The sequence below is a fragment of the Arabidopsis lyrata genome (assembly GCF_000004255.2).
Source record: "Arabidopsis lyrata subsp. lyrata unplaced genomic scaffold ARALYscaffold_7, whole genome shotgun sequence".
Classification (NCBI taxonomy): Eukaryota; Viridiplantae; Streptophyta; class Magnoliopsida; order Brassicales; family Brassicaceae; genus Arabidopsis; species Arabidopsis lyrata.
In genome coordinates this window covers 5,541,765-5,565,259 of record NW_003302549.1, presented here as the reverse complement: position 1 = coordinate 5,565,259, position 23,495 = coordinate 5,541,765, and the positions used below count along the sequence as shown (strand labels likewise).

The 23,495-nt window shown below is 32.2% G+C and overlaps 3 protein-coding genes across 5 annotated transcripts; all 3 read left to right on the top strand.

Moving 5' to 3' along the window:
- The first annotated feature begins 8,347 nt into the window (after positions 1-8,347).
- Positions 8,348-10,611, top strand: LOC9305540 (protein SPEAR3). Its single transcript, XM_002869423.2, has 5 exons — positions 8,348-8,840; positions 9,226-9,339; positions 9,763-9,836; positions 9,971-10,046; positions 10,197-10,611. The coding sequence occupies exons 1-5, from the start codon at positions 8,607-8,609 to the stop codon at positions 10,281-10,283; spliced, it is 585 nt and encodes a 194-aa protein (XP_002869469.2). The 5' UTR covers positions 8,348-8,606; the 3' UTR covers positions 10,284-10,611.
- Positions 10,612-13,761: 3,150 nt separating this feature from the next.
- Positions 13,762-15,419, top strand: LOC9305539 (probable xyloglucan endotransglucosylase/hydrolase protein 26). Its single transcript, XM_002869422.2, has 4 exons — positions 13,762-14,049; positions 14,178-14,278; positions 14,407-14,600; positions 14,855-15,419. Exons 1-4 carry the CDS (start codon positions 13,878-13,880, stop codon positions 15,264-15,266), a joined length of 879 nt encoding a protein of 292 aa, XP_002869468.1. The 5' UTR covers positions 13,762-13,877; the 3' UTR covers positions 15,267-15,419.
- Positions 15,420-15,640: 221 nt separating this feature from the next.
- On the top strand, positions 15,641-22,765 carry LOC9303508 (casein kinase 1-like protein 3). 3 transcript variants are annotated; one of them, XM_021016992.1, is made up of 14 exons: positions 15,646-15,820; positions 19,896-19,936; positions 20,148-20,217; positions 20,302-20,450; positions 20,540-20,635; positions 20,713-20,783; positions 20,914-20,975; positions 21,053-21,116; positions 21,244-21,328; positions 21,407-21,533; positions 21,637-21,713; positions 21,804-21,861; positions 21,938-22,068; positions 22,266-22,765. In XM_021016992.1, exons 1-14 carry the CDS (start codon positions 15,745-15,747, stop codon positions 22,398-22,400), a joined length of 1,242 nt encoding a protein of 413 aa, XP_020872651.1. In that variant the 5' UTR covers positions 15,646-15,744; the 3' UTR covers positions 22,401-22,765. The 3 variants fall into 3 exon arrangements, with proteins under 3 accessions (XP_020872652.1, XP_020872651.1, XP_020872650.1); XM_021016991.1 differs by lacking the exon at positions 15,646-15,820 and adding an exon at positions 19,626-19,816; XM_021016993.1 differs by lacking the exons at positions 19,896-19,936; positions 20,148-20,217; positions 20,302-20,450; ... (8 more) ...; positions 21,938-22,068; positions 22,266-22,765 and adding exons at positions 15,902-15,942; positions 16,121-16,187; positions 16,273-16,421; ... (7 more) ...; positions 18,110-18,237; positions 18,467-18,911 and having other exon boundaries at positions 15,641-15,820.
- The last annotated feature ends 730 nt before the right edge of the window (positions 22,766-23,495 follow it).

Below are 23,495 nucleotides of genomic sequence, written 5' to 3'. Positions count from 1 at the left end.
CATCAAATGGTAAGATTTTCCTCTAATCTCAACAAAAACACTGTGCTCTATCAAAACATATTGCACATGCGTGTAGACATTCAGATCTTAGACCACCACCAACCGAGACATTTTCTTACCAATGGATTAGCCACTGCTTGCATTGCAAGATCATCATCTACCAATTCCTTGAATGTTTCACTTCTTCCGACAAAATCAGTCTCAACGTTCATTTCTATCAACACTTCATTCTGAGAATTGTGGATGTATGAACCGGTTCTCCCTTGTGCTGCGATCCTGCTTGATTTTTTATCCGCCGTTGAAAGACCTTTCTTTCTAAGATATTCTTGTGATTTCTCAAGATCCCCTCATGTCGCTGCCAATGCCATCTTGCAATCCATCATTGCGGCTCCTGTTTCTTTCACGTTGTTGCTTCACAAGAGTAGCCAAAACCACTGCAGTTGCTAATGCCATTTACCCGAAATCAGCCAATGGATCGGTGTTTTTAAAGTCATGATATCAGATGGTTAATAAAGTGAACTCGAATCAGGCATCCAAAACGAAAATGAGTTAATGTTTGTTTTGTTTGAAGGGAATCAAATATATGTGGACCTTTAATCTCACAAACAAAGGAAATTTATGATTTAGTTAAGTAATTCTTTTTGAACAAACTAAAAAATGAATAACTCGAACTAACTTTAAAACCGAAATGTTCCTCCTAAAAATGAATAAATTCAACATATACCAGAAAGTCACAAAATTTCTGAATAAGAAATAAACTAAACTTGGTATTAGTTACATTTAATCTTTTTTTTATTGTATATAAAATAGTAGAAGGAACAGCATGGATGCCAACTGAATTGATGAATAAAATAAAATCAGCAAATGGATCAAATCTGTACTGTCGTCTAAAAGATTGTTACAAAGTAATCATTCAGAAAGGAGAGAAGAAAAAGTTGGAAAGGTATTACACTATTATTTAATTTGTATGGTTGATGGTGAAGGAAGCTTCATCGAACAAATACTCCTTAATTCATTTGCTTAGAGCTAATAAAGATTCAGCATCAAACGATTCTCAATGATTTAATTATATCTTCTCCCACGTGGGACGAACATTTCGTACCCTTATCGACTACATACTCATTTTAATATACACTACCTAAACTAATCTTACTTTGGCAATTGTATTTCGTAATTAATATATAAGTTACTAGATGGATTTCTCGTATTAGCCAAAAAGTACATTTTGCTGGAAATTGATCACCAAATGTCAATAATTGTAAATTTTATAAAATACTTTTATTTGGTTGAATTATACGACTCTTGTCCCCCTTTTCATGAACGATTTCTTTATGCACGATTCGTCTTTATTTGGTCTTATTCATGATTCAATAAGTATATATCATATCTAGCAACTTGTTACATCAAATGAAGCTCCCACATGTATTGAGTGTTATCCGACGGAAGAAACAATGCCATTTAAGAAGAACAATACCATAAAACAATACATTATAACTTGAAGACATATATATATATATATATAATAGGGATTCTATATAATATGAGCAAATAATTTAGGCTTAACCTTAAAAACAAACCAACATGTCCATAAGCCCATATCCAAGGATAGATCATGCAAGACAACTAGCTAGGGATGTCGTCTTAGCTAAGAATTTTCATTTTAATTTATTTCAGATATGCTTTGGACGAGAGAGAATGAGCCAACCAAATTTGCAATAATAATTTTTTTCTCGAATTTATTTATAGGCATCTTTAATTAATAAAGAAATGTGGAGGCTACGACTTCGATAATTTTTATTATACAACTTCGAGGTATTTGCATATATAGTGTTTCTAAGTAAACTATAGTAGTATATTACAAGAACTACTAAAACGAATGAATATTGTCGAACACTCAACTCTTTAAAATGACTAACCAATAATTTTGAGAATATTGTGTACAAGATTGCGCTCTTTATGGAGTAGAATATGTATTTTTCCTATTTAAAAACATGATTTATTCACGGTGTGACACCAATTATCAATCTTGACATACTGTATATAAAATAGCTTGCGTAAAAGTATATGGTCAACTTGTGATCATTTAAAAAGAGTTCGAGTTAAAACGAAATCAATGTAAATAAACTATAGTATATATATTTACAAGATGATCATGGAGACAAATCCTATCATTATATATAGTAATATAATAGATAATCTAAAGTGATTTTGGTAGACAACTAGATAGAGATGACCTTGGAAACTGCGATATCAGCTTCCTGAATCTCTGAAGCCCTCGCATGTGGAGAGATGCTCTTCCTTTTGTCAAACACTTCACTTTTTTTTTTTCTATTTCCCTAAGCTTAATTTAATAATCAAAACCTTTTTACCTCCACAAGTTAAATAAGTACAATTTGTATATAATTATAAGATCTTTAGATGTGAACACTTGACTCTTATTTTAATGTATATGGTGCTTGATCTAGAGCAATAAGTCAACAAAATTTTAACTTGTCAAACATTTACATGAATACGATATTGGATGCTCAATTTCTGTTCGGTTCAATTAAAATCGATCTTTATTATTCGTTAAACGGTTTAAAATCAATCATATAGGCCACCACACATATATTTTTCCTTTTTCTTTATTTTCTTCCTTATCACTGTTGACATTTGTGTAAAGTGTAAACCCGTAATTAAGTTGTCAAATTGTATAATATGCACGTACGTCCGCATGACATTCTGCAAAATCACAACGAAAACCAGGATAAAAATAATTGCCAGAAAAATACATCACATGTGTATGAAATCTTCAGAACATTTTATTTATATTTTTTAATTGTTGTTGAAATTTGAACAGCCAGTTGGTTTTGGTACATTATGCATGTGTGTTTATGTGACCAGGATCTTCAACTGAAGCCAAATTAATGAGAAATTGGATATACCTTATTATCTTCAACTGATAATTATAAATTAATTTATAATTAATGTGACTTAACCTTTTATCAAAAAAAAAAAAACAATTACTGCAAAAAACATGCTTTAAGCAGTAATACATTTTTTTTTGACATCGAGCAGTAATAATTATTTGTGACAAAAATAGAAAGAAAATAAGCCCATGCGTCCATGATCCTGTCTCTTGGCTCTTGCTCTCGTACAGATACATACAGGAGGATATACATTTTTAATAAATGACCGTTGCAGGAAGACTGAAGACATGAAAGTTTGGGATATAGAACTCAGTCACATACCTAAATATATATAGACCAAGATTTTTTCTTTCCCTTGGATAAATAGACCAAGAAAACTTAACACTTACACATCTATATTGGTTACAGTATAATTTAGGTTACCGTATGATTTCTCTTTTAACCACAAATCATAAATCCGATTACTTAAGTGCTCGGATATAGGTATTTCCGACATTGATGGTATTATATTATATAGTCTTATACATTCAGTGTAGCCCGGTTTTGATTCTTTTGATACACATAATAGAGTTTTTAGATTCTCATGTGCTTATTCATCATGTATAGTCTTTACAAATATATTTGGGCGTATTATAGTTTTTTATTTATTTATGAAGAAAACATTTTAGACGTGGTACAAGCAAACTGAAAATAAATACTAATCAAGCTCTAGAACTTAGGAAATTTTAGGTACCAAAAGTTCTGCTGGGATTTTCCAACTAATATTTTAACTAACAAAAAATTAAGAAAAATAACCTGCTTTGGTCTCTGGCCTACTAAATTTTGCGGATATATTTTTAAAAAATGTTTGAAAAGAAAAAATGAGGTTTATTGAAATGATATGTTAATCACTACTACTACCGCTGCTACCTTATTTTTGTTACGTTTAGTGATTAGCAAAGGAGCTTAAAGCCTTAAAAAATTAGTCTCAAATTAGTAATTCATGCTTGAGAAATATTTTTCAAATACACTCTTACTTACATCTTAATAAAATCATTATCTATGGTTAGTTCATATATTCAAACTTTTATCTTATTTTTAGATTGTTTGTTACTTTTCTTTTGCTTGGTTCGTTTGTCTGCTTTGCATGTTAGTATTTGTTAAGTTTGATCATCTTGTTTGATTGTTCGCTATATATAGACTTTAAAAATGAAACGAAAACATCCAAACCCCAACTACAAAATTTCTCCTTAGTTTAATCCAGTTCTCGCATCTCTGGTATGTAGCAAACGTACTGGTCTCTGAGTTTGATATGCTTTATAATACCATCAATTTTATCTTATATATATATATATATATATATATATATATATATATATATATTCATAAAAACTAAAAAGTATTATTAGAAACTAAAATTCGACCACATCAATATTTTACTGTAATGGAAAATATCAAATCAATATGAAAATAGAATACTAATGATTATGATTAAAAAAAAATTGGAACTTTATGTTTGATTGGTTGTCAAGGTAAGTGAGAGGATCAATAAGATTTGATTCGAATTCATGTTTTATAAAAAAGTATTTTAAAATAATAATATGACAACATTTAAAGAAACATACAGAAAGAGATAGACGGTAGTAATGTAGTGTAGCAGGGAAATGCATGTGCACAAAATCTACGGTAGATATTAGTTAATGGATATTTTAAACAAGTTTGGGTGTATAGATTACTCCACTATGCTTTATGGTATTAAGCTACTATACTATAGTATAATTTAGTGATTTATATTAATGTCGTCACTGTATAACTATATAAGTTCAAATACATATTTTTGTAACTTTTAGATATCAAAATTTATGCTAGTAAATGAAAAGATTAAAAAAAAAAAAAACTAATTTGATATTTGTATTATCAATGTGCATTATGTATTTTTCATCCGCATCATAAAAGTTTAACAATTAAACAGGTTTGAGCTATATATTTTTGGAATAAATAATTTATCAAAAGATAGTTTTCAATGCTATCATACATGTGAGATCAAAACAAGTAAAAATCTTCGTCGTTATTTCAAGACATTCGTAAGGGTTATTGAACCAACCAACGAATTTTACTTGTTACGAATTTCTTGAAATAACCAACCAAATGTAAAACATAAATAAAATTACTACTACTCAATAATTAGTGTTTAGGTAAATTACTACTACCATTCAAAATCAAAGACTATTAAACATATCACTAAAATATTAAATTTTACTTGTTAATCAAATTTGAAATGGCGTCATTACTAAGAAAGAATATTAATTCGTTAGCATCTGACCTACAAGTGGCACACACCTGTTAGTTCCTTGTCTTTTAAAAATGTGATCTTTTACTACTTAAATATTGTTTATTGAGTTGTTAAGGCTAGGAGAGATGTTCGGGGGATCACATGATTCACGACATTAGTATATTTTATGAATAACTATTATTATTTTTGGCTAATAAATTAGGATAATTGTATTTGTAGCTAATAAAAATACTAATAGCTAGATAGTCTGTCTCTATACACAGCCAAAACTCGTCCGCTCGTATTTATAAAGGAGCCACACAAGAACTGAAGAAATTTAAGAGGCTAGTTATTAGAATATGGTAACAATAAATATATACACAATGTCTTTTGAAAGTACAAATATAACTAAATTTGTTGATATGAACTTGTTAGACTATTATTAATAGTTTTTGTTGGATGATATTTTAGCCCTCAGTATTTTGCTAAACGACGTACGAGAACATTCTTGAATTGTTAAAATTAGATAAATATTTGGATCTTACTAAATTAATGGAGTAATTTTAAAAAAAAAATTTTTTGGTGCCAAGATTCTAAATCCAAGGAGGGCCTCGACCGGGTGATATATATGTCACTGACTTTAAATCAATCAATAGAGAATTAAAACACGTTTTAAGAAGATTATTTGTACGCCTGGCGACCATTTCACTCCCTTTTGAGAAATGCAACAAACGTATGTTTGTGTATATAATATATATGCACACATACTAACACAAAATTTTAAAATATTTTAAGAAATAATATATTTCATCCTTTTCACAAAAATTTATCGTTTTGACACATTTCACATGAATTAAAAAATTTGCCTACACATATATGAACTTATTTAATGTCATTAATGGTGATTTTTTCCTCAAAAAATAGCTTTGGATAAAGGATAAAACGACATTCCGCTTCAAACAAAAAAATTCATAACGCCAGTTTTTGTGAAACCGAAAGTTTACAAATGTAAAATTATTGAAATAGAATCGAGATTCTTTAATTTTTAGCTGTTTAGTGTTTACCAGTGTTTATAATTGTGAGCATTTATTTTAAATTTAATTAAACTATTTATTCAATTTTAATAATTTATTAGGTTTAAGTCTTACTCTAAATAAAATTTTGATATGATGTTTTAGTAGAATACATTATTATTGTGTATATAATTTTTTACTGTGATTAAAGGAGTTATAAAAATTATAAGGTAAGAGATAAAAGAAAATATCTAAAATGTAATGTAAATCTTGTGATTGACTAAAACGTGATGTAATAGTCGAAAAGAGAGAGTTAAATTTTGTAATACTATTCTTAGTATATATATAAAAAATTTGGTTCGAGATTAGGAGTTACTTCTAAAAGAGACAATTCCACAAATTTTGATTGACTAAAATTTTTAATTTTTTTATTCAATATGTTTCTTACGTTCAAATTTAATTTTACTATAATAGTTTATAATATTTTAGTTCTCTTATAAAAAGAGCAAAAAAATAATGATCATAAATTCAAAAAGAAGGAAAGAAAATATTTATGGATTAAATCTAAACCTTATGAAATAAAATTTATTTGAAAACTACAGCTTTAAGCAAAATTCTATTTTTAATGCTAGGGATAATTAAATTAATATCTAAGCATAGGTCATATTATACTTTTTTTGTCAAATCCTATTATCATATATGTAACACATGTAATTGTTTTAACAAAAAAAGGTAAGTAAATGTATTTAGTATTTGACTTCATAGTCGGAAGACTCAAAACTATGTCATATGACACATTCACATAGTAACATTTACAAAGATGCAACTAGGGGATAAAACTCTCCCGGGAAAAAATTGTAAAATATTGTGATAAATAATATGTCTTTGGTCTTTAATACAATAAAATAAAATAAATAAGTGTTGCACCTAAAAATCAAGGTTAGTGATGTACACAAGTGTACAATAAAGGCACTACAAAAAGCTCCAAATTTATTAAAATGTATTGAATCTGTAAATTGAATATGGAATCTGATCGGTAACCAAAAGATATACAAATTTTTTAGCTGTAAGCTTTATCGAAATAGTGTAAAACTGTATAAAAAAAAAACTGTATGAGAAAGCTGTAAAAAAAAAAAACTGAAAATAAAATTTTTAGTAACACTTATGATAAAGTTTTTGTGATTGGTAAAAATAAAAACCCTAGAGAAGGAAGAGGGGGAGTGGTCACATGGACGGACATATTGGGGCTACAATTTGTAATACTTTATTTTTGTTCACCAATCAAATCCATGACTTTGACACAAACTATGATATGTAATTATTAATTACATTTAACTCGTATTTACGTTATATTATATAGTTTGACTGCTTTTCTTAGTGAGTCCCTTTTAGAATTTTTTTCGCCACAATACATGTCCTAAAAGGTAAAATACAAATCTTCAAGCTATTTTATATATCTCATTGCTGCCTCAGAAAAATCATTTATAGATACCAGATTTATTGTTATATATGATTAACGCATTAATGATAAAACAAGTATACTTTGAGAAAGCTATGATGCGGCAGAAAAAAAAAGGAAACAAAATACACAAAAAATAATGCTCAAGCTATGGGTGTCTAAGGCTAATCCGTTTCTGATTCGGTTTCTTTATTTTTTATTTTTTGGTTTTAACGTTTTTAAGCTTTGACAAGCTGTAAATGAAAAGTGTCTAACGTACGTCTAATGATGTGTCTATATTAAAACTTATTATTATGTAATTTTTCTTAATTTACGAAATTATCTAAAAATAAGTATAGCATATGTCTTAATAATTATTCTACGTGGACCATATAGAGTAAATGAAAATAGTAATCCGTCAGCTATTCTTTTATGTAATTATCAAGGTCAATATGAGAACAATATATATAGTAAGCTCCGATCTATATGTATATTAAAATGTTCAAATCTAAGTAATTAATTAAATCTAATAGTATTGTAGTCTTTATTTGTGTTGGAAGTCATCCAAAACCGAGGAAAAAATGAAAAAATATGAACTACGATTAAAATATTGCACAATCATTGTAATTAATAAATGTTTTATTTGTCAGAATTAATTGTGAAATCAAATAAGGGCATAAAATCTATGTAATGTATGTATGTGTATGTGTATGTGTAGGACGTATCTAATGAAATCTGGACACAATCTGATCCAGCGATGCAGTAGTTACTGATCTTAATAACAAAGCATAAAAAAGATTTTTTTAAAAAAAGATAAAATAAAAAGCTTATAAAGAAGAGATCACCATTAGAGATCTCTTCGATTCCTCAGCACAAAGCTAAACAAACAACCCCACACACACACACAAAAAAAAAAAAAAAACAATTGTTGGGTTTTTCTCTCTCTAGCAAGACTTTCTCTCTCTAATTCTTGATTATTATTTTCCGGTGTATAAATGGGTAGTAGTTTTTTTGGGAGACCAAAAATGGGTGGATCGTCGTCGTCGTCACCGACATCTTCTTCTTCTCCGGCAAAGAGAGGGAAGAACAAGAATGGTTCTGACAAGCCTAAGCAGCCTCAGAGAGGTCTCGGCGTCGCGCAGTTAGAGAAGATTAGATTACACGGCGAGTATAACTGCAACAGCTTCAATACTTACCCTTCTTATCATCCCTCAACTTTCAATAATCAGGTACAAATTTCACACACATATACATACATATCTCTATAGATCCATGTAAAAATAGACTAGTAGTAATGATTTTTATAACTTTTAGAAAACTCTGGTTTAGAATCTTTCAACCGTGACATTAAGGATGATTTTGATTGAGATTTGTTTTTTGATCATGCTAGCTGATTGTATGCAATAAGGATTCTCTAAGAGCTAAGGCTAACGTTTATAGCATAACTACATGATCATCCATCATATACAATGCAGGAAAACAAATCTATGTTTTGATACATTATGCCTTAATCGATTTGCGGAATTATATAGATTTAGTTACAGATTCATTATGCGTTTATTTAGGCTATATGAATAAGCTAAGTATCGTGTATGTGAATGTTCAATAATGTAGGAGGATGTGAGGATGCAAGGAGGATATCCATCCATACCATCTTCATCACCATCCTTTTCATACGCATCATCACCACCATCATCGGGTCCTTATGGCTTTCACCCAAACATGATGGTATGTATATGCCACATTCAAAGTTGTGTACATATATGCATGTGTAGTTTTATATATACCGTATCTAGTACTATCATTTATATGCTTTCACAAACTAATGATATATACACATCACATGTTTGTTCTTAAATGCACATCTTTTTAGATTTAGAAGAAATTTAAATCAGATTCTTAAATTAGCTTTAGAATAAGTTTGAAATATCTCATCTTAATTATTCGCAAGATCTTCAGTTATATTCGTATTGATTATCATGTTATCTACCTACGAAAGATAAAGGAATTTTTAACAAATTTTATACCGTTCAATTACTAGTTTCCATGGAATAATAAGATCTATATAATTAAACTCGGTGGAAATAGTTAATAATACTAATCAGTTTTCTCAATAATTATTGTTTCATTTTTTATTTTGTGATCTCACAGATGAATGCAAATAATGATCAATACGAGAGAACAACAATAAGATACGGAGATTCTCAGCCTCACATAGCACCAAGGTCCGTACACATTGTTATAGTCAAAGAGTGTTTGTAGAAACAATATTTAATTTTATATGTTATATTGTTTATATATGTGCATTTCAATGTTTCTGATATATTTAAAATAAAGCTAATATTTTTGTTCAACACAGTTGGAACCCGAGCTACGGCATCTTGGAGAGCCAACATTTTGTGGAACCAAACACAACAAGACACTTCTTACATGAGGTTATTACTTTATATATAATTAATCATGTCTTACGAGATATAGTGGTTACTATGTACTAAGATTTGACATGCATGATATAATTTGTGTTAATTGTCTCAAAATTGTTGTGGATCTCTCTGAGTGATTTTTTCTTCTTCCCAATCTTATAGGATCAGAGAAATATATCATTGGGATCGGGTATTCAGAACTTCGAAACGAGTGAAGCAAACGAGCTAGATTTGGAATTGAGATTGTAACTTTGACTAATGTATGAAAAAATATTATTGGAAAAAGAGGCCATGGAGTTGTTATACATTCAAAGCAATTTAGAGAAATAATATATAGGTCATTTGATTTGATATTGGGTATCAGATTTTGATATCAAGATGTTTTCTTTTATATAAAGAGTAAGTATGTAAATTAATACATAATTTCAAAAAAAATCTTAGATCATAAATTAGAGAGGTAGGATTACTCTGCATGAGGGAAACGGCTTACTAGATCGTATCTTGTGGATGTTCGTATAATACAAGAATAAAAACTATATACGTAGAGGTTTCGATTGGTAACTCGGGAGATTTCAAATTGCGTCTTCTTACCTCATTTGTGTAAACTTTCTTATTGTCCATTTTCATCGCCTCCTCTATTGAATCTCCCTTAATAGTTAGTTCTTTAGACTTCAAGTAACGGCAAACACAATACGTAACTCTTTTGGTTGTTTAATAAAGCATTTACGCAATATTGGATGAAAGAAAAAAATGACGAGATCCCACAACTTTCTTACTTAACTCTAATTACTTAAGAGAAAGGATGATGACTCTAGACATTTGTCAGTGAGCATACTTGTAAATGGAGCTAGCCCTCTTATGTATATCCAAATTAAGAAGAAAAAAAACACAGACAAAAGTTAGTTCGGGTAAATTAAAAGTTAGCCATATGCTTTTATATGATTATATGTTGTAAGAAGAGCCAACAATGTTACGACATCATCGATAAAATGATGTTGATTGATTACCTTTGTGATTAAGATTAAATTTATTTGTCATGTAAGAATATAATAATTGGTTGGCCTCTTCGGTCTCTTTTGGATTGTGGTAAGCGATACAATACTTTTGACTGATGGTGATTGGTGGCGTTGATCTAATTATCACAAGGAATGAAAATGAAACTAAAGGTTTTGAATATATAATTATGATTTCTGAACAAGATTAACAAAAACGCGATCAACATTACCTTTTACTCATTATCAAACTTTTTCTCGTACAATGTTTGTCTATTTACCATTGATCGAGATTTATAGTGAATAGAATATACAAGAATATTTGAATACTATTCAATACCCACCGAAAGTTATTCTTGACTGATCACTAGATTTGATTACATAAATCATATATAAAAACCTTAAAACACGTTTTAATGATGTCTTAAACTTTTAGAACGAAATTTATAAATTAATCTAAATGAAGAATCGTTGTTTACAGTGTTTCACCACTTCAGTGTCCAATCTCTGTTATGTGAACGAAAACAAACCAAATAAATTTATCTAAAAGCCGAAATTTATCAAATTTTATTTTTTTTGGTTAAACAAAACTTGTCAAGTTATATTCAGTTTTTTCATAAAATTCTAAAATAACTAGATTAGGCACCGCGAATATGCGGGTTATAGTATAATTTTTTAAAATCCGTAAATAAATTAAATTAAAAATTAAAAATTTGAAATTAAATAAAGTTAAATCATCCGTATTAAAATATAAAATAATATTGAATACTACCAAATCATCCGCCAATGGAAAAACTTAACAAAATTACATTATTTACTTATTTTGATTCTCTTTTTTTTTAATTATTATTATTTGGTTTGCAATAAATTTTTGTTATATTTTTGCAAATATTTATTGTACACATGTCAAATCTTATCGATTCACTGACATGAAACACTTTACCGAATTAGTTTTTCATATTTATATTAAAATAATATTAATTTTTAAATCACATTTGAATTTTCTTGTTTTTCCAATTATTTTTTAATTTTTACAATTATTTTTTAAATATTTTTTATTCTTTAAAAATAAGTAGTGTAATGCTCATACGTGAAACTTTGAAGAATTAGTTTTCATATTCATGTTTGAATAAGATTCAATTGTCATAAAATTATATTTGACTTTTTTCTGAATTGACAAAGATATATTATTATTCCTTTTTTTCTTTTTTTCATAATTATTTTCATTATTCTTTTAAAATTTAATGGGACACAAAATTGTAGAAGTAAACATAAGAAAATAAAATTAGTATGTTCTATTGCTGTGTGATTTTATAATTGCAATATTATTTTATTTATTTTCACTTGGGAATTTGATTTTTCCACCTTTTTTGTTTTTTTATTAATCTCATGTATTGTAAAATATAAAATTACTCATATAATATTTAGTTTGTTCTATCCTATTGAATTAATTTTATTTTCTTATTATTTTGCTACTTAACTATATTTTCCTTTAAACCTTGAATAACTGATTCTGATAAAATTATTTAAATTAGATTTAACTTTTTAATCATATTCGACTTTTTAATATATGTTTACAAAAATAGTAATTGCAATTATTTTCTTATTAGGATTAGTAGTTTACTTTATTACAAAAAAAAACTCTTTTAGCTGTTTTCTTATTAGGATTAGTAATTTACTATATTATTTTCGTTTTATATACTTTTCACATATAGTAATTGTAATCCTTCTATTTATTTTTTAATTTATTGAATAATACTTTTACATGTGTCAAAATCTTATCGATAAACTTGACACGTGTTGCGACTATATGAATTACTAACTTTATATAATAAAATGTAACGGATGCCACTTCAATGCATGGACCCAGCCCGCTTAGGCCACTCTGATAATTTGGACGCAAAAATCCTATGTTTCTCCATAAGGACCTTGGACCAGTCTGATGCCCAAAACAAGAAGACCAAACAAGTGATATATAACTAAGTTAATAAACTAATAAAGCGGGGATGTGCCTTTAGTAAGGTGGTTAAGTCCACTTGACTCCGTCTTCTCCACCGGAGTTCGACTCCAGTAAATCGCGTTACCCCGCGTAGTAGAGATTGACTATGGATCGGGCCTTGTCGATCTAAAGATGTCAAAAAAAAAAAAAACTAATAAATCAGCATCTTATAGTTGTTTTTATTAATTTAAGTAAATAACTGTAATTATTTTTTGAAATAAATCATAGAATATATACTATTTTAAAAATAACATGCTATTTAGAAAACTATTTTTCATTTTTAACTACATGTCACCATTCAACGTAAAAAATAACACCAAAGAAACAAAAAAATATAGACCAGCTTTAATCCAAAACTGATTGATGACGAATTATTTGTAAAGTTTCTGATTAGGAAAAAGAGAAGTTGATGACAAGTTCATCGACCCCATGTATTGTAGTCTTCCCCACGTATATCATAGGCCTCTACCACAACCGCGTGAAGCCAGCTAACAGTGTCCATCATCTTATATTTTAACCTTCTTCTTTTTTTATTTTTTCTTTCTAATTTTATTCTATTTATCAGAACCCATGTTGCTAGTTACTAATTAAGAAAAATACATATTCATAGTACCTTTTCAGCATATCATTTTCTTTATATTAAAGAATTTAGTTCTTTAATCGTTATGTTGTCTATTTCATGCATACACAGGTGCACGTAAATTATCAAAATATCTATACTTTTTGGACTACGTCAAAAGTTCCATTTTCTTAAAGTTAATATATAAAGAAAGCCTTCCTAGAGCCAAATGGTCATCGATCGAATAGAGTCCCAATCCAAAACATTTCAAAGACAAATCAAATTCGTAAGATATGGCCGGTCTTCGAGCGAAGACGTTAATATTCGTTCTGGTGGCCGCGTTAGCGACTCTAGATCACACATTTGTGGAGGCAGACTTCATCAAGAATATGATAGTTACATGGGGCCAAGATCATATTGGTATGACTGGTGACAACCTTAAGCTTGTCCTAGACCAATCTGCAGGTATATAGTTATATTGTAACACCATAACTACAAAATCAATCCATTTTAGTCTACATTTCATGAGACACTTGATAAAAAAACACGTAAAACTGTTTTTTTTTCTTCTTTTTTTTTTATTTCTTTTGTAGGATCTGCTATCCGATCAAAGGTGGCTCATTTGTTTGGAAGCGTAGAAATGTTCCTCAAACTTGTGCCTGGGGATTCTGCTGGAACCGTTGTAGCCTATTACGTAATAATTTATCTTCAACTCGATAGAATTACAAACAAAAATATAGAACTAACGCACGCAATTCTTTTATATATAGAAAATTTTTTTTAGTATTTTTGTGATTTTGATGATGGATACTTTTTCTGTAGTTATCATCTACGGGAACTGCACACGATGAGATAGACTTTGAGTTCCTAGGAAATGCGACTGGTGAGCCGTACACGATCCACACCAACTTATATGTTCAAGGGAAAGGAAACCGAGAGCAACAATTCCGGCCATGGTTCAACCCGACCACTGGTTTCCACAACTATACCATCCATTGGAACCCATCCGAAATTGTGTAAGTAATTAATTAGACTAGGACGCTTTCTTAAGTCGAGTTTATTAAAACGCCAAACAATGCTAAGAAATGGTTTCTAGCAATTAAATACCATATAAAAACATAATATCTAGATAGTTGGTTTGTTAATGTAAAACAACATTAAAGTACACACACTCATATACATAAAACATAATCCAATCAAAAATATGTTTAACTTACGTTTTTTTTTTCTATAACTAAACATGTCACACATCATACTATATATCTTATAGGTGGTTCGTCGATGGAACTCCGATCAGAGTTTTTAGGAACTACGAGAAAGAAGGAATCGCATACCCGAACAAGCAAGGTATGAAAGTGTTTGCCAGTCTATGGAACGCAGACGATTGGGCAACACAAGGAGGTCGAGTGAAGACTAACTGGACGCTAGCACCATTTGTGGCCGAGGGTCGTAGGTACAGGGCAAGAGCTTGCTTGTGGCAGGGATCAGTCAGCATCAAGCAATGCGCAGACCCAACTGTGCCGTCTAATTGGTGGACATCACCATCGTTTAGCCAGCTCACTACTTTGCAGCTCACAAAGATGCAAAAGATAAGAGATGGTTTCATGATCTATGATTATTGCAAGGACACTAACAGGTTTGGAGGTGTTATGCCTCCTGAATGCTCGAAGCAGCAATTCTAATTAAAGTTTCTTCTTCCTTTTTTTTAATAATTTATTTTTCTGAATTTCTTTCTCGATCGTAATCTGTTTTTTTTTTTTTGGGATTTTGGTGTGTGTCTTTGATTCGTAATTTGTGCAATCATAATGAAGAAGGAGAAGTTTGTGTTTTTTTTACAAAAAAGTATCAGAATCCTATTAAGAAACCCCAAATTCAAAAGCTAAAACCCTACGTGGATTATACAAAATGGTAGAAGAAGAACTAGTGGATTTATTATAGAAAGTAGAAAGTCCATCGCTCCTACGTGGCAATGATACTTCTGTCCACGTCACCCAAACATAAAAATTCTTAGCCTTACTAGATGACATAAATTACGTTAAGGCCCCTAATGTCTCGTCTATTCGCAAATTTCAATCTTCGAATTCAAAGAAGCAAAATAGCCCTAAATTCATATCTCTATCCCTTGCGCATGATCCAGATTCGGTTGTGATCGGAGCTACCATGGAACGTATCATCGGCGGCAAGTACAAGCTCGGCCGGAAGATTGGCGGTGGTTCCTTTGGAGAAAATTTTCTGGGTGTGTTCTCGTCCTTTTGTCTCTTGAGTGTTATTTTTTTCTTTGATTTGAAATTGACGTGCCATGTTTGTTGTTTCTCAGCTATGCACGTCGATACCTTCGAGATTGTAGCTGTTAAGATCGTAAGTTTCAATTTAATTAGCTATGAGACGAATCTATTCTGGGATTTTTGTCTTTTAGTTGGTTCGTGTGGGTCTTTGAATTGATTCAACTCTAAATTCATCAGTGAGGCAAGCTTCAAGCTCCTTGAAATGGTAGCGGACAATTGTCTTTAACTCGATCATATGGATTGTTTTGCAGGAGAACAGTAAAACAAAGCATCCTCAACTTCTCTATGAAGTCAAGCTATACAGAATTCTTGAAGGAGGAAGGATGCTTCTCATTCTCTAGTTGTTGGTTTGAAATTGGAGGGATTATCGGTACAATGCTAATTTTGTGTTATGTGTCTACAGGTGGAATTCCGCGCATGAGATGGTTTGGAGTTGATGGAACAGAAAATGCTCTAGTGATGGATTTGTTAGGGCCAAGTCTCGAAGATCTATTCGTGTATTGTGGGAGGAAATTTTCACCAAAGACAGTCTTGATGTTGGCTGATCAAATGGTATAGCATGAGTTTAATTTATTCCCTAATTACATTTGTTGCGTCTGGTTATGTTTACATGCTAATCATTTCTCTTGATTTATACATTGATCATCTTATGTGCTTACGATTTTCTTATTCCGATGTTACAGCTAACGAGAATAGAATTTGTACATTCCAAAGGATACCTGCACAGAGATATCAAACCAGATAACTTTCTCATGGGCCTTGGCCGGAAAGCGAATCAGGTTTATCTGATTGACTTTGGACTTGCCAAAAGATATCGTGATGCCAGCACCAACCACCACATCCCGTATAGGTATTTGTGGCCATGATTCATTATATTGTGTCTACCTTGTATTTCATCTGTAGGTGGTAAATTATCTATTACGTTACAAGTTTATAAGGTCACATTACAACTTATTACCTTTTATTTGGCTGTATTCAGGGAAAACAAAAATTTAACAGGAACTGCACGGTATGCAAGTTGCAATACACATCTTGGTATTGGTAAGAAATGCTGCCCTTTTTTTTCTCCTCTGCGAAGTAAATCGTCTTTGCTCATATATTTTGGTTTCTCTTTCACAGAGCAAAGTCGACGGGATGACTTAGAGTCTCTTGGATATGTCCTTCTCTACTTCTTAAGAGGAAGGTGTGTTGACTTTTTGACTTTTAAGAAACTATTTAACATTGTGTTTTTGGTTATTCCTTGTTTGAGATTTTTACTTAACCGTTTTTTTGCTTTACAATGTGTTCCTATTTTAATGAACCTCCTTTTTCTAGCCTTCCATGGCAGGGTCTTAAGGCGGTTGACAAGAAGCAAAAATATGACAAAATTTGTGAAAAGAAGATATCAACTCCGATTGGGGTCTCTTTCCCTCGACCTGCATGAGAGAATTGTGCTTTCTTAACCCTCATTCAACTGAATATTATATCCCATCCTTTGCAGGTTCTATGCAAAAACCACCCCGTGGAGTTTGCTTCATATTTTCATTATTGCCACACACTGACATTTGATCAACGCCCTGATTATGGATTCTTGAAGCTGCTTTTTCGTGATTTATTCTTACGGGAAGGTACTTCGAAAAAAACATCTCTCAATCATTTTTATAATGAAAGGATTGACCAGCATTAGTTACCTACCAAGCTCACTTAAAACGTTTTCTTCTTTGCAGGATATGAGCTCGACTTTATATATGACTGGACTATTATAAAGTATCAGCAAGCACAGAAAACTAAAAATCAGTCTCAGGTATAGCTTATCAATACCATTTGTTTTTTGGTTTTCAGGTGTATGCATAGTTTGTCTCTTTCATAGAGAAGATTCCTTGGCGATAAGTTTTACTTGGTTTTGCTGGTTTTACCTTTAGTGTTAGTTTTGGTCGTAAATATAGATATGCCAGTTTTTCTAATCATGAATTGTCATACTGCAGGCAGTTCCTGGGTCTAGTAATGTGCGTGCAATGCCACTGGATACAAGTAATCATCGAGGTCAGCGCTAGTTAATGATTTTAATTGTGTCACTTTCTGATCAATTTTAATATAGTATTTTTGAGAGATGATGTGTTGTTTTCTCTCTACTTTCATACTTGACTCGACCAAGATTGAATAAGTCTGTCTGGCATAGAGTGTCTGGCTGATTTAGTTTCGCTTTGCAAATGTTCATTTCAATATCTCTGTTGTGTTGATGCTAACTCTCCGTTTGACAGGAGGAACTAATATTTCACATGAAGCACAAGTCTCTGACCGTTTAAGATCGGCTAATGCCAATGGTCCCCGCCCACAGATTAATACCGCTACAGGGAGGAGTCTGGGTTTTGATCAAGTCCACAAGAATGTACGTGCTTATGCATTTGCCTCTTCCAAATAAATGTTGTATTCTGCAACCATCCCCTTGTGTTAGCATCTCATGCCTGCATCTTTGTTGCTTCAGAGTTTTGAATGGTCAATTGTCATCAACGAGCTATTTAATGTGATATGAGCTATATAACATAAATTATTGAAACATGATACTGATCATCACGAAGAATGCCCTTGACCGTTATTTTGCTGATAACCCATTGCAGATGAATATGCCTTCCACTTCATTATCTCCTGCGGGTACCTAAAAAAAATAATGTCAGACCCGAAACTGGGTTTGGGAGTGGGAACAGAACCGGCGGCTGGACTTCATCATTCATATCTCCGGGGAAATGATGCAAAAAATAGTTGTCGTTTTTCATTTGTCTGATGTGCTGAGCAAGATTATGTGTGCCTTTGGGGCACTAAACTGTGATTTCTGGCTCTGCAGTGGAAAGCTCTACTAAACGAGGTTGAAGATTTGAATGGAATTTTCCCATGAACAGCCTACTGTTTGGCACAAGGCAAGAAAGATTATGTATGTTTTGCTTCAAGATTCTCCCAAATGACTGACTTCAACCTTTGTATAAAATCTTGCAACCGGGCATGTAATTTGGTTCTTGTGATTCATTCTCCTTAGTTTATTTATTTATTTTAAACTCACTATGTTCATATTTCTGGGCACAGTTCCCTGAGTTGGGGCATAACCTGGGTTTGCTGAGTTATCAACATTCTTTGCAGAAAATCAAAAGCAAAGCTTGAGTAGAGATGATGTGTTCAAAGGTTTGAGTCAAGAGCTTGGTTGCTTGTGGCAGGGACAGGTCAGCATCATATGCTATGGTTATTGCGAAGATACTAACAGGTTTAAAGGTTTTAGCTTCTGGAATGGTCCGAGAATCACTTGTCTTTTTTTTTTTTCTGAACTTTGTATTCAGTTTAATGGGATGCTGTGTGTTTGATTTTTCTTAGTCGATGTTGTGCAATGAAAAAACTTGAATAATTACGACAGCCGAAGCTGATCAGTTTGCGGACCGTAAAATTTGGTCAGCAACGATGTTGTGTTCAGAAATCAAACAGTAAAAATTACATCTTCATCAATCAAAAAACAATGTGTAAATTTTCCTTTTGTAGAAAATTCTAATCAAATCTTGAAGTGCAAACACATTGATGATTTGACGATTAAGAGAAGTAGATTTTGTTAGCTAGCTAAGATTTTGGAACTTTGATCACTTGCAGCCCCCAAAAAAGGAAATCATCAATGCGAAATTACGCTAATACCCTCGTGCTAAGGTAAAAAGGTTGGCGGACCCATAATGGTGCCGTAGTTAGGTGTACATATACTATTTTGGAAGGATGACTACTACGGCTCAAGCCCGGGTCCATGTCAGTCAAAACAAAAATAATAATATATGTTTTATGTCTAAAAGACTCAAAACAACAACCCTAAATCCTTATCTCTATCATTGCGCATGATCCAGATTCGTTTTTGATCGGAGCTGCCATGGAACGCATCATCGGCGGCAAGTACAAGCTCGGCCGGAAGATCGGCGGTGGTTCTTTCGGAGAGATTTTTCTAGGTTTGTCCTTGTCCTTTGGTTTTTCGAGTTTGCTCTTTGATTTGAAAATTGACGCTTCTTCTGTTTGTTGTTTTCGCAGCTACGCACGTCGATACCTTCGAGATCGTAGCTGTTAAGATCGTAAGTTCCTTGTTCGATTCGCTATGAGACGAATTGAATCCATTCTGGAGATTTGATTTGGATCTCTTCTGTCTCTTAAATTGATTTTGTTTTGAATTGATTAGCTCTTAAATTGATCACTTAAGCAAGGTTTAAGCTCGGTGCTTTGTAGCTGCAATATTTTCTTCGAGCTAACGATTGTCCTTAATTCAACTTTTTTTTTGTATTGCAGGAGAACAGTAAAACAAAGCATCCTCAACTTCTCTATGAAGCCAAGCTATATAGAATTCTTGAAGGAGGAAGTATGCTTCTCATTCTCTAGTTGTTGGTTTACGTTGATTATCAGTTACAATGCTAATTTTGTGTTATGTGTTTGTTTTCTGAAGGTGGAATTCCGCGCATAAAATGGTTTGGAGTGGATGGAACAGAGAATGCTTTAGTGATGGATTTGCTAGGGCCAAGTCTCGAAGATCTATTCGTGTATTGTGGGAGGAAATTCTCACCTAAGACAGTCTTGATGTTGGCTGATCAAATGGTATGGCATGAGTTTTCAACTAATCATTTCTGTTGACTGATACACTGATCATCTAATGTGCTTACGGTTTTCTTATTCCGATGTTACAGCTGACAAGGATAGAATTTGTACATTCCAAAGGATATCTGCATAGAGATATAAAACCTGATAACTTCCTCATGGGCCTAGGTCGGAAAGCAAATCAGGTATATTTCTGCTATTTCTTGTCTGTTTCAGATGCCATAAGAAGAGGATGGTATGATTGATAAGTTTCAGTTATCAGGTTTATCTAATTGACTTCGGACTTGCTAAAAGATATCGTGATGCCAACACCAACCGCCACATCCCTTACAGGTAATTTGTCGCCTTGGTTCATTATATTGTTTGTACCTTGTGTTTCTGCTGCAGATGGTAAATGATCTATCTGTTTTGAAGTTTTAAGGTCACATTATTCAACTGATTTCCTTTCTTTGGCTATATTCAGGGAAAACAAGAATTTAACAGGAACTGCACGATATGCTAGCTGCAATACACATCTTGGAATTGGTAAGGAATAATGCCATTCTTTATCCTTATGTAAAGTAAATCGCCTTTGCTCACATATTTTGGTTTCTTTTTCACAGAGCAAAGTCGACGGGATGACCTAGAATCGCTGGGATATGTGCTTCTGTATTTCTTAAGAGGAAGGTGCGTTGGTTTTTTGAAAGAAACTGGTTAACATTGTGTTGTTTCGCAGGGTATTTTTATTCCTTGTTTTTTTTTAGATTTACTTGACTATTTTTGTGTTCCTCATTTCATGAACTTCTTTTTCCAGTCTTCCATGGCAGGGTCTTAAGGCTGTTGACAAGAAGCAAAAATATGATAAAATCTGTGAGAAGAAGATATCAACTCCTATTGAGGTCTGTTTCCCTCTAGTGTGATGGATTTTTTTTTGTTAATCCTCATTCGACTAAGTATCGATATCCCATCCGTTGCAGGTTCTATGCAAAAATCACCCTGTGGAGTTTGCTTCATATTTTCATTACTGCCACACACTGACATTTGATCAGCGCCCAGATTATGGATTCTTGAAGCGGCTTTTTCGTGATTTATTTTCGCGGGAAGGTACTTTGGATAAAGACATCTCTTCATCATTTATAACTCCCTCAGTTGTTAGGATTCACCAGCATCAGTTACCTACCTCACTATTAAATGTTATCTTTTGCAGGATATGAGTTCGACTATATATTTGACTGGACTATTATAAAGTATCAACAAGCACAGAAATCTAGAAATCAGTCTCAGGTATAGTTTTCAATGTTTTTTCTCAATCTTAATTTGCTGCTGTGTCACATTTCTTGTTACTAACAAAAAGTATTGTCATTTCTACTGCAGGCAGTTCCTGGGTCTAGCAATGCTCGTGCAATGCCAATGGACACAAGCAATCATCGGGGTTAGCTCTAGTTAATAGCTTGTTTGGTTTGTTGTTGCAATTTTTATCTCTGTTTTCTTGACGCTCTGTTTGGCAGGAGGACCAAATATTTCTTATGAAGCCGAGGCCTCTGAACGCGTCAGATCAGCTAATGCCATTGGCCCACAGATAAATAATAATACTGCTGCAGGAAGGACTCTGGGGTTTGATCACCCTGTCCACAAGAATGTACGTTTGCCTCTTCGCTTTTGTTAGCATGTCCTGTTTGCAAATGTGTTGCTTTCAGAACTCTTCATGGTTCCCTGAAAAAAATATAACCAGTTTTGCACTGTCAGTTGTCATGAACTATTGAAATAATAAAACAATAATATTGATCTTCGAGATGAGTGCCCTTGACTGTTTATTTTGCTGAAATCCCATTGCAGATGAACATGCCATCCACTTCAGTATCTCCTGCGGGTACCTCAAAAAGAAATGTCGGACCTGAGATCTCAAATTCTGGGCATGGGAGTGGGAATAGAACCGGCTGGACTTCCTCATTCATGTCTCCAGAGAAATGATGCAAAGAAAATGTAGCTTTATTCTGAAACGGTGAGTGAGATTATGCGCTGTTACTGTGAGGCATGCTCTTATTGCACCTCTGCAACTACAGCAGAAATCAGAACTCGGTGTCACTAACACCTTTGTATCTCCTCCACCTTTGGCTGGAAGAAAAATGCAAATGGTTTCTATGTAAATTCTCTGAAGTGTGTGGACAAGAAGGCGTTGGTTGAAGCATTTGTGTTTACACACACAAGACATGAAGTGTATGTTTGCTTTTTCATTCAAGATTTTCCCCAACCTTTGTATAATTCTTACACCCGGATGTGTAGTCTTTGTTATGTGATTCATATATATCATTTTTTAGCTACTCTGTTCTATGTGACCAGTAACCTTGTGCTGCAGCTCGATATATGTATACATGTTTAATGGATAGCAACATTCTTTGCAGAAATCCAGAGCCAAGCAGTGCACAGGAAAGATTTTGAGAGTCAACATGGGATTTGAATAACTCGAGAGATAACGAGTAAGAAACTATTCTGGGAAAGAATAAAATGTTTTGAGAGCTCATGAAGGCTGAAGCCAGTCGAAAGACAAAGTTTTGTATTGGCTTAGGTACAACCGCCTGCGTTTCTGCGGTATCAGACAGCACAATTTGATGCGCTGTTTGTATGTATATTGCAGCTGTAATGGAAACTTATCTTAGGCCATAAGGGAAGATCCAATTGTGTAAACTAAAGTAAGTTTGTCTTAAATTTCTTTCATCATAATGTTTTAAAATGTAAGTATTTATATACATACTCTTCAAAATTAGTTTATAAATATCTCCATTTTTCTTTTAATTGTCAAAATTGAAATCAAATCTAGACAGAACCAATACAAAAATTAAATTGAAAGATATATTTAACTAAAAGTTGAATTAAGCTACATCATTATTATTTTTTAAACGAAAAATTGAACCGATACCAACTCCAATGGAGATTGAATTCACTAAAGACAGGGCCTTTAATCTTACCCTTTTTTCCTTCTCTTCTAAAATCGGTCCATATTCAACCTAATACACCTATCATATAAAATAGTTTCGTTAGGTTTCAATTTAATAATTTATATTAAAT

What these genes read in the sequence shown, in the direction of transcription:
- LOC9305540 (XM_002869423.2), top strand. Translation starts at nt 8,607, where the DNA reads ATGGGTAGTAGTTTTTTTGGGAGACCAAAAATGGGTGGATCGTCGTCG. An exon ending in CCTCAACTTTCAATAATCAG is followed by an intron (nt 8,841 to 9,225) that starts GTACAAATTTCA and finishes TCAATAATGTAG; the next exon opens with GAGGATGTGAGGATGCAAGG. An exon ending in CAAGACACTTCTTACATGAG is followed by an intron (nt 10,047 to 10,196) that starts GTTATTACTTTA and finishes CCAATCTTATAG; the next exon opens with GATCAGAGAAATATATCATT.
- LOC9305539 (XM_002869422.2), top strand. Translation starts at nt 13,878, where the DNA reads ATGGCCGGTCTTCGAGCGAAGACGTTAATATTCGTTCTGGTGGCCGCG. An exon ending in TGTCCTAGACCAATCTGCAG is followed by an intron (nt 14,050 to 14,177) that starts GTATATAGTTAT and finishes TTTCTTTTGTAG; the next exon opens with GATCTGCTATCCGATCAAAG. An exon ending in TGGAACCCATCCGAAATTGT is followed by an intron (nt 14,601 to 14,854) that starts GTAAGTAATTAA and finishes TATATCTTATAG; the next exon opens with GTGGTTCGTCGATGGAACTC.
- LOC9303508 (XM_021016992.1), top strand. Translation starts at nt 15,745, where the DNA reads ATGGAACGTATCATCGGCGGCAAGTACAAGCTCGGCCGGAAGATTGGC. An exon ending in CTTTGGAGAAAATTTTCTGG is followed by an intron (nt 15,821 to 19,895) that starts GTGTGTTCTCGT and finishes TTGTTTTCGCAG; the next exon opens with CTACGCACGTCGATACCTTC. An exon ending in AGATCGTAGCTGTTAAGATC is followed by an intron (nt 19,937 to 20,147) that starts GTAAGTTCCTTG and finishes TTTGTATTGCAG; the next exon opens with GAGAACAGTAAAACAAAGCA.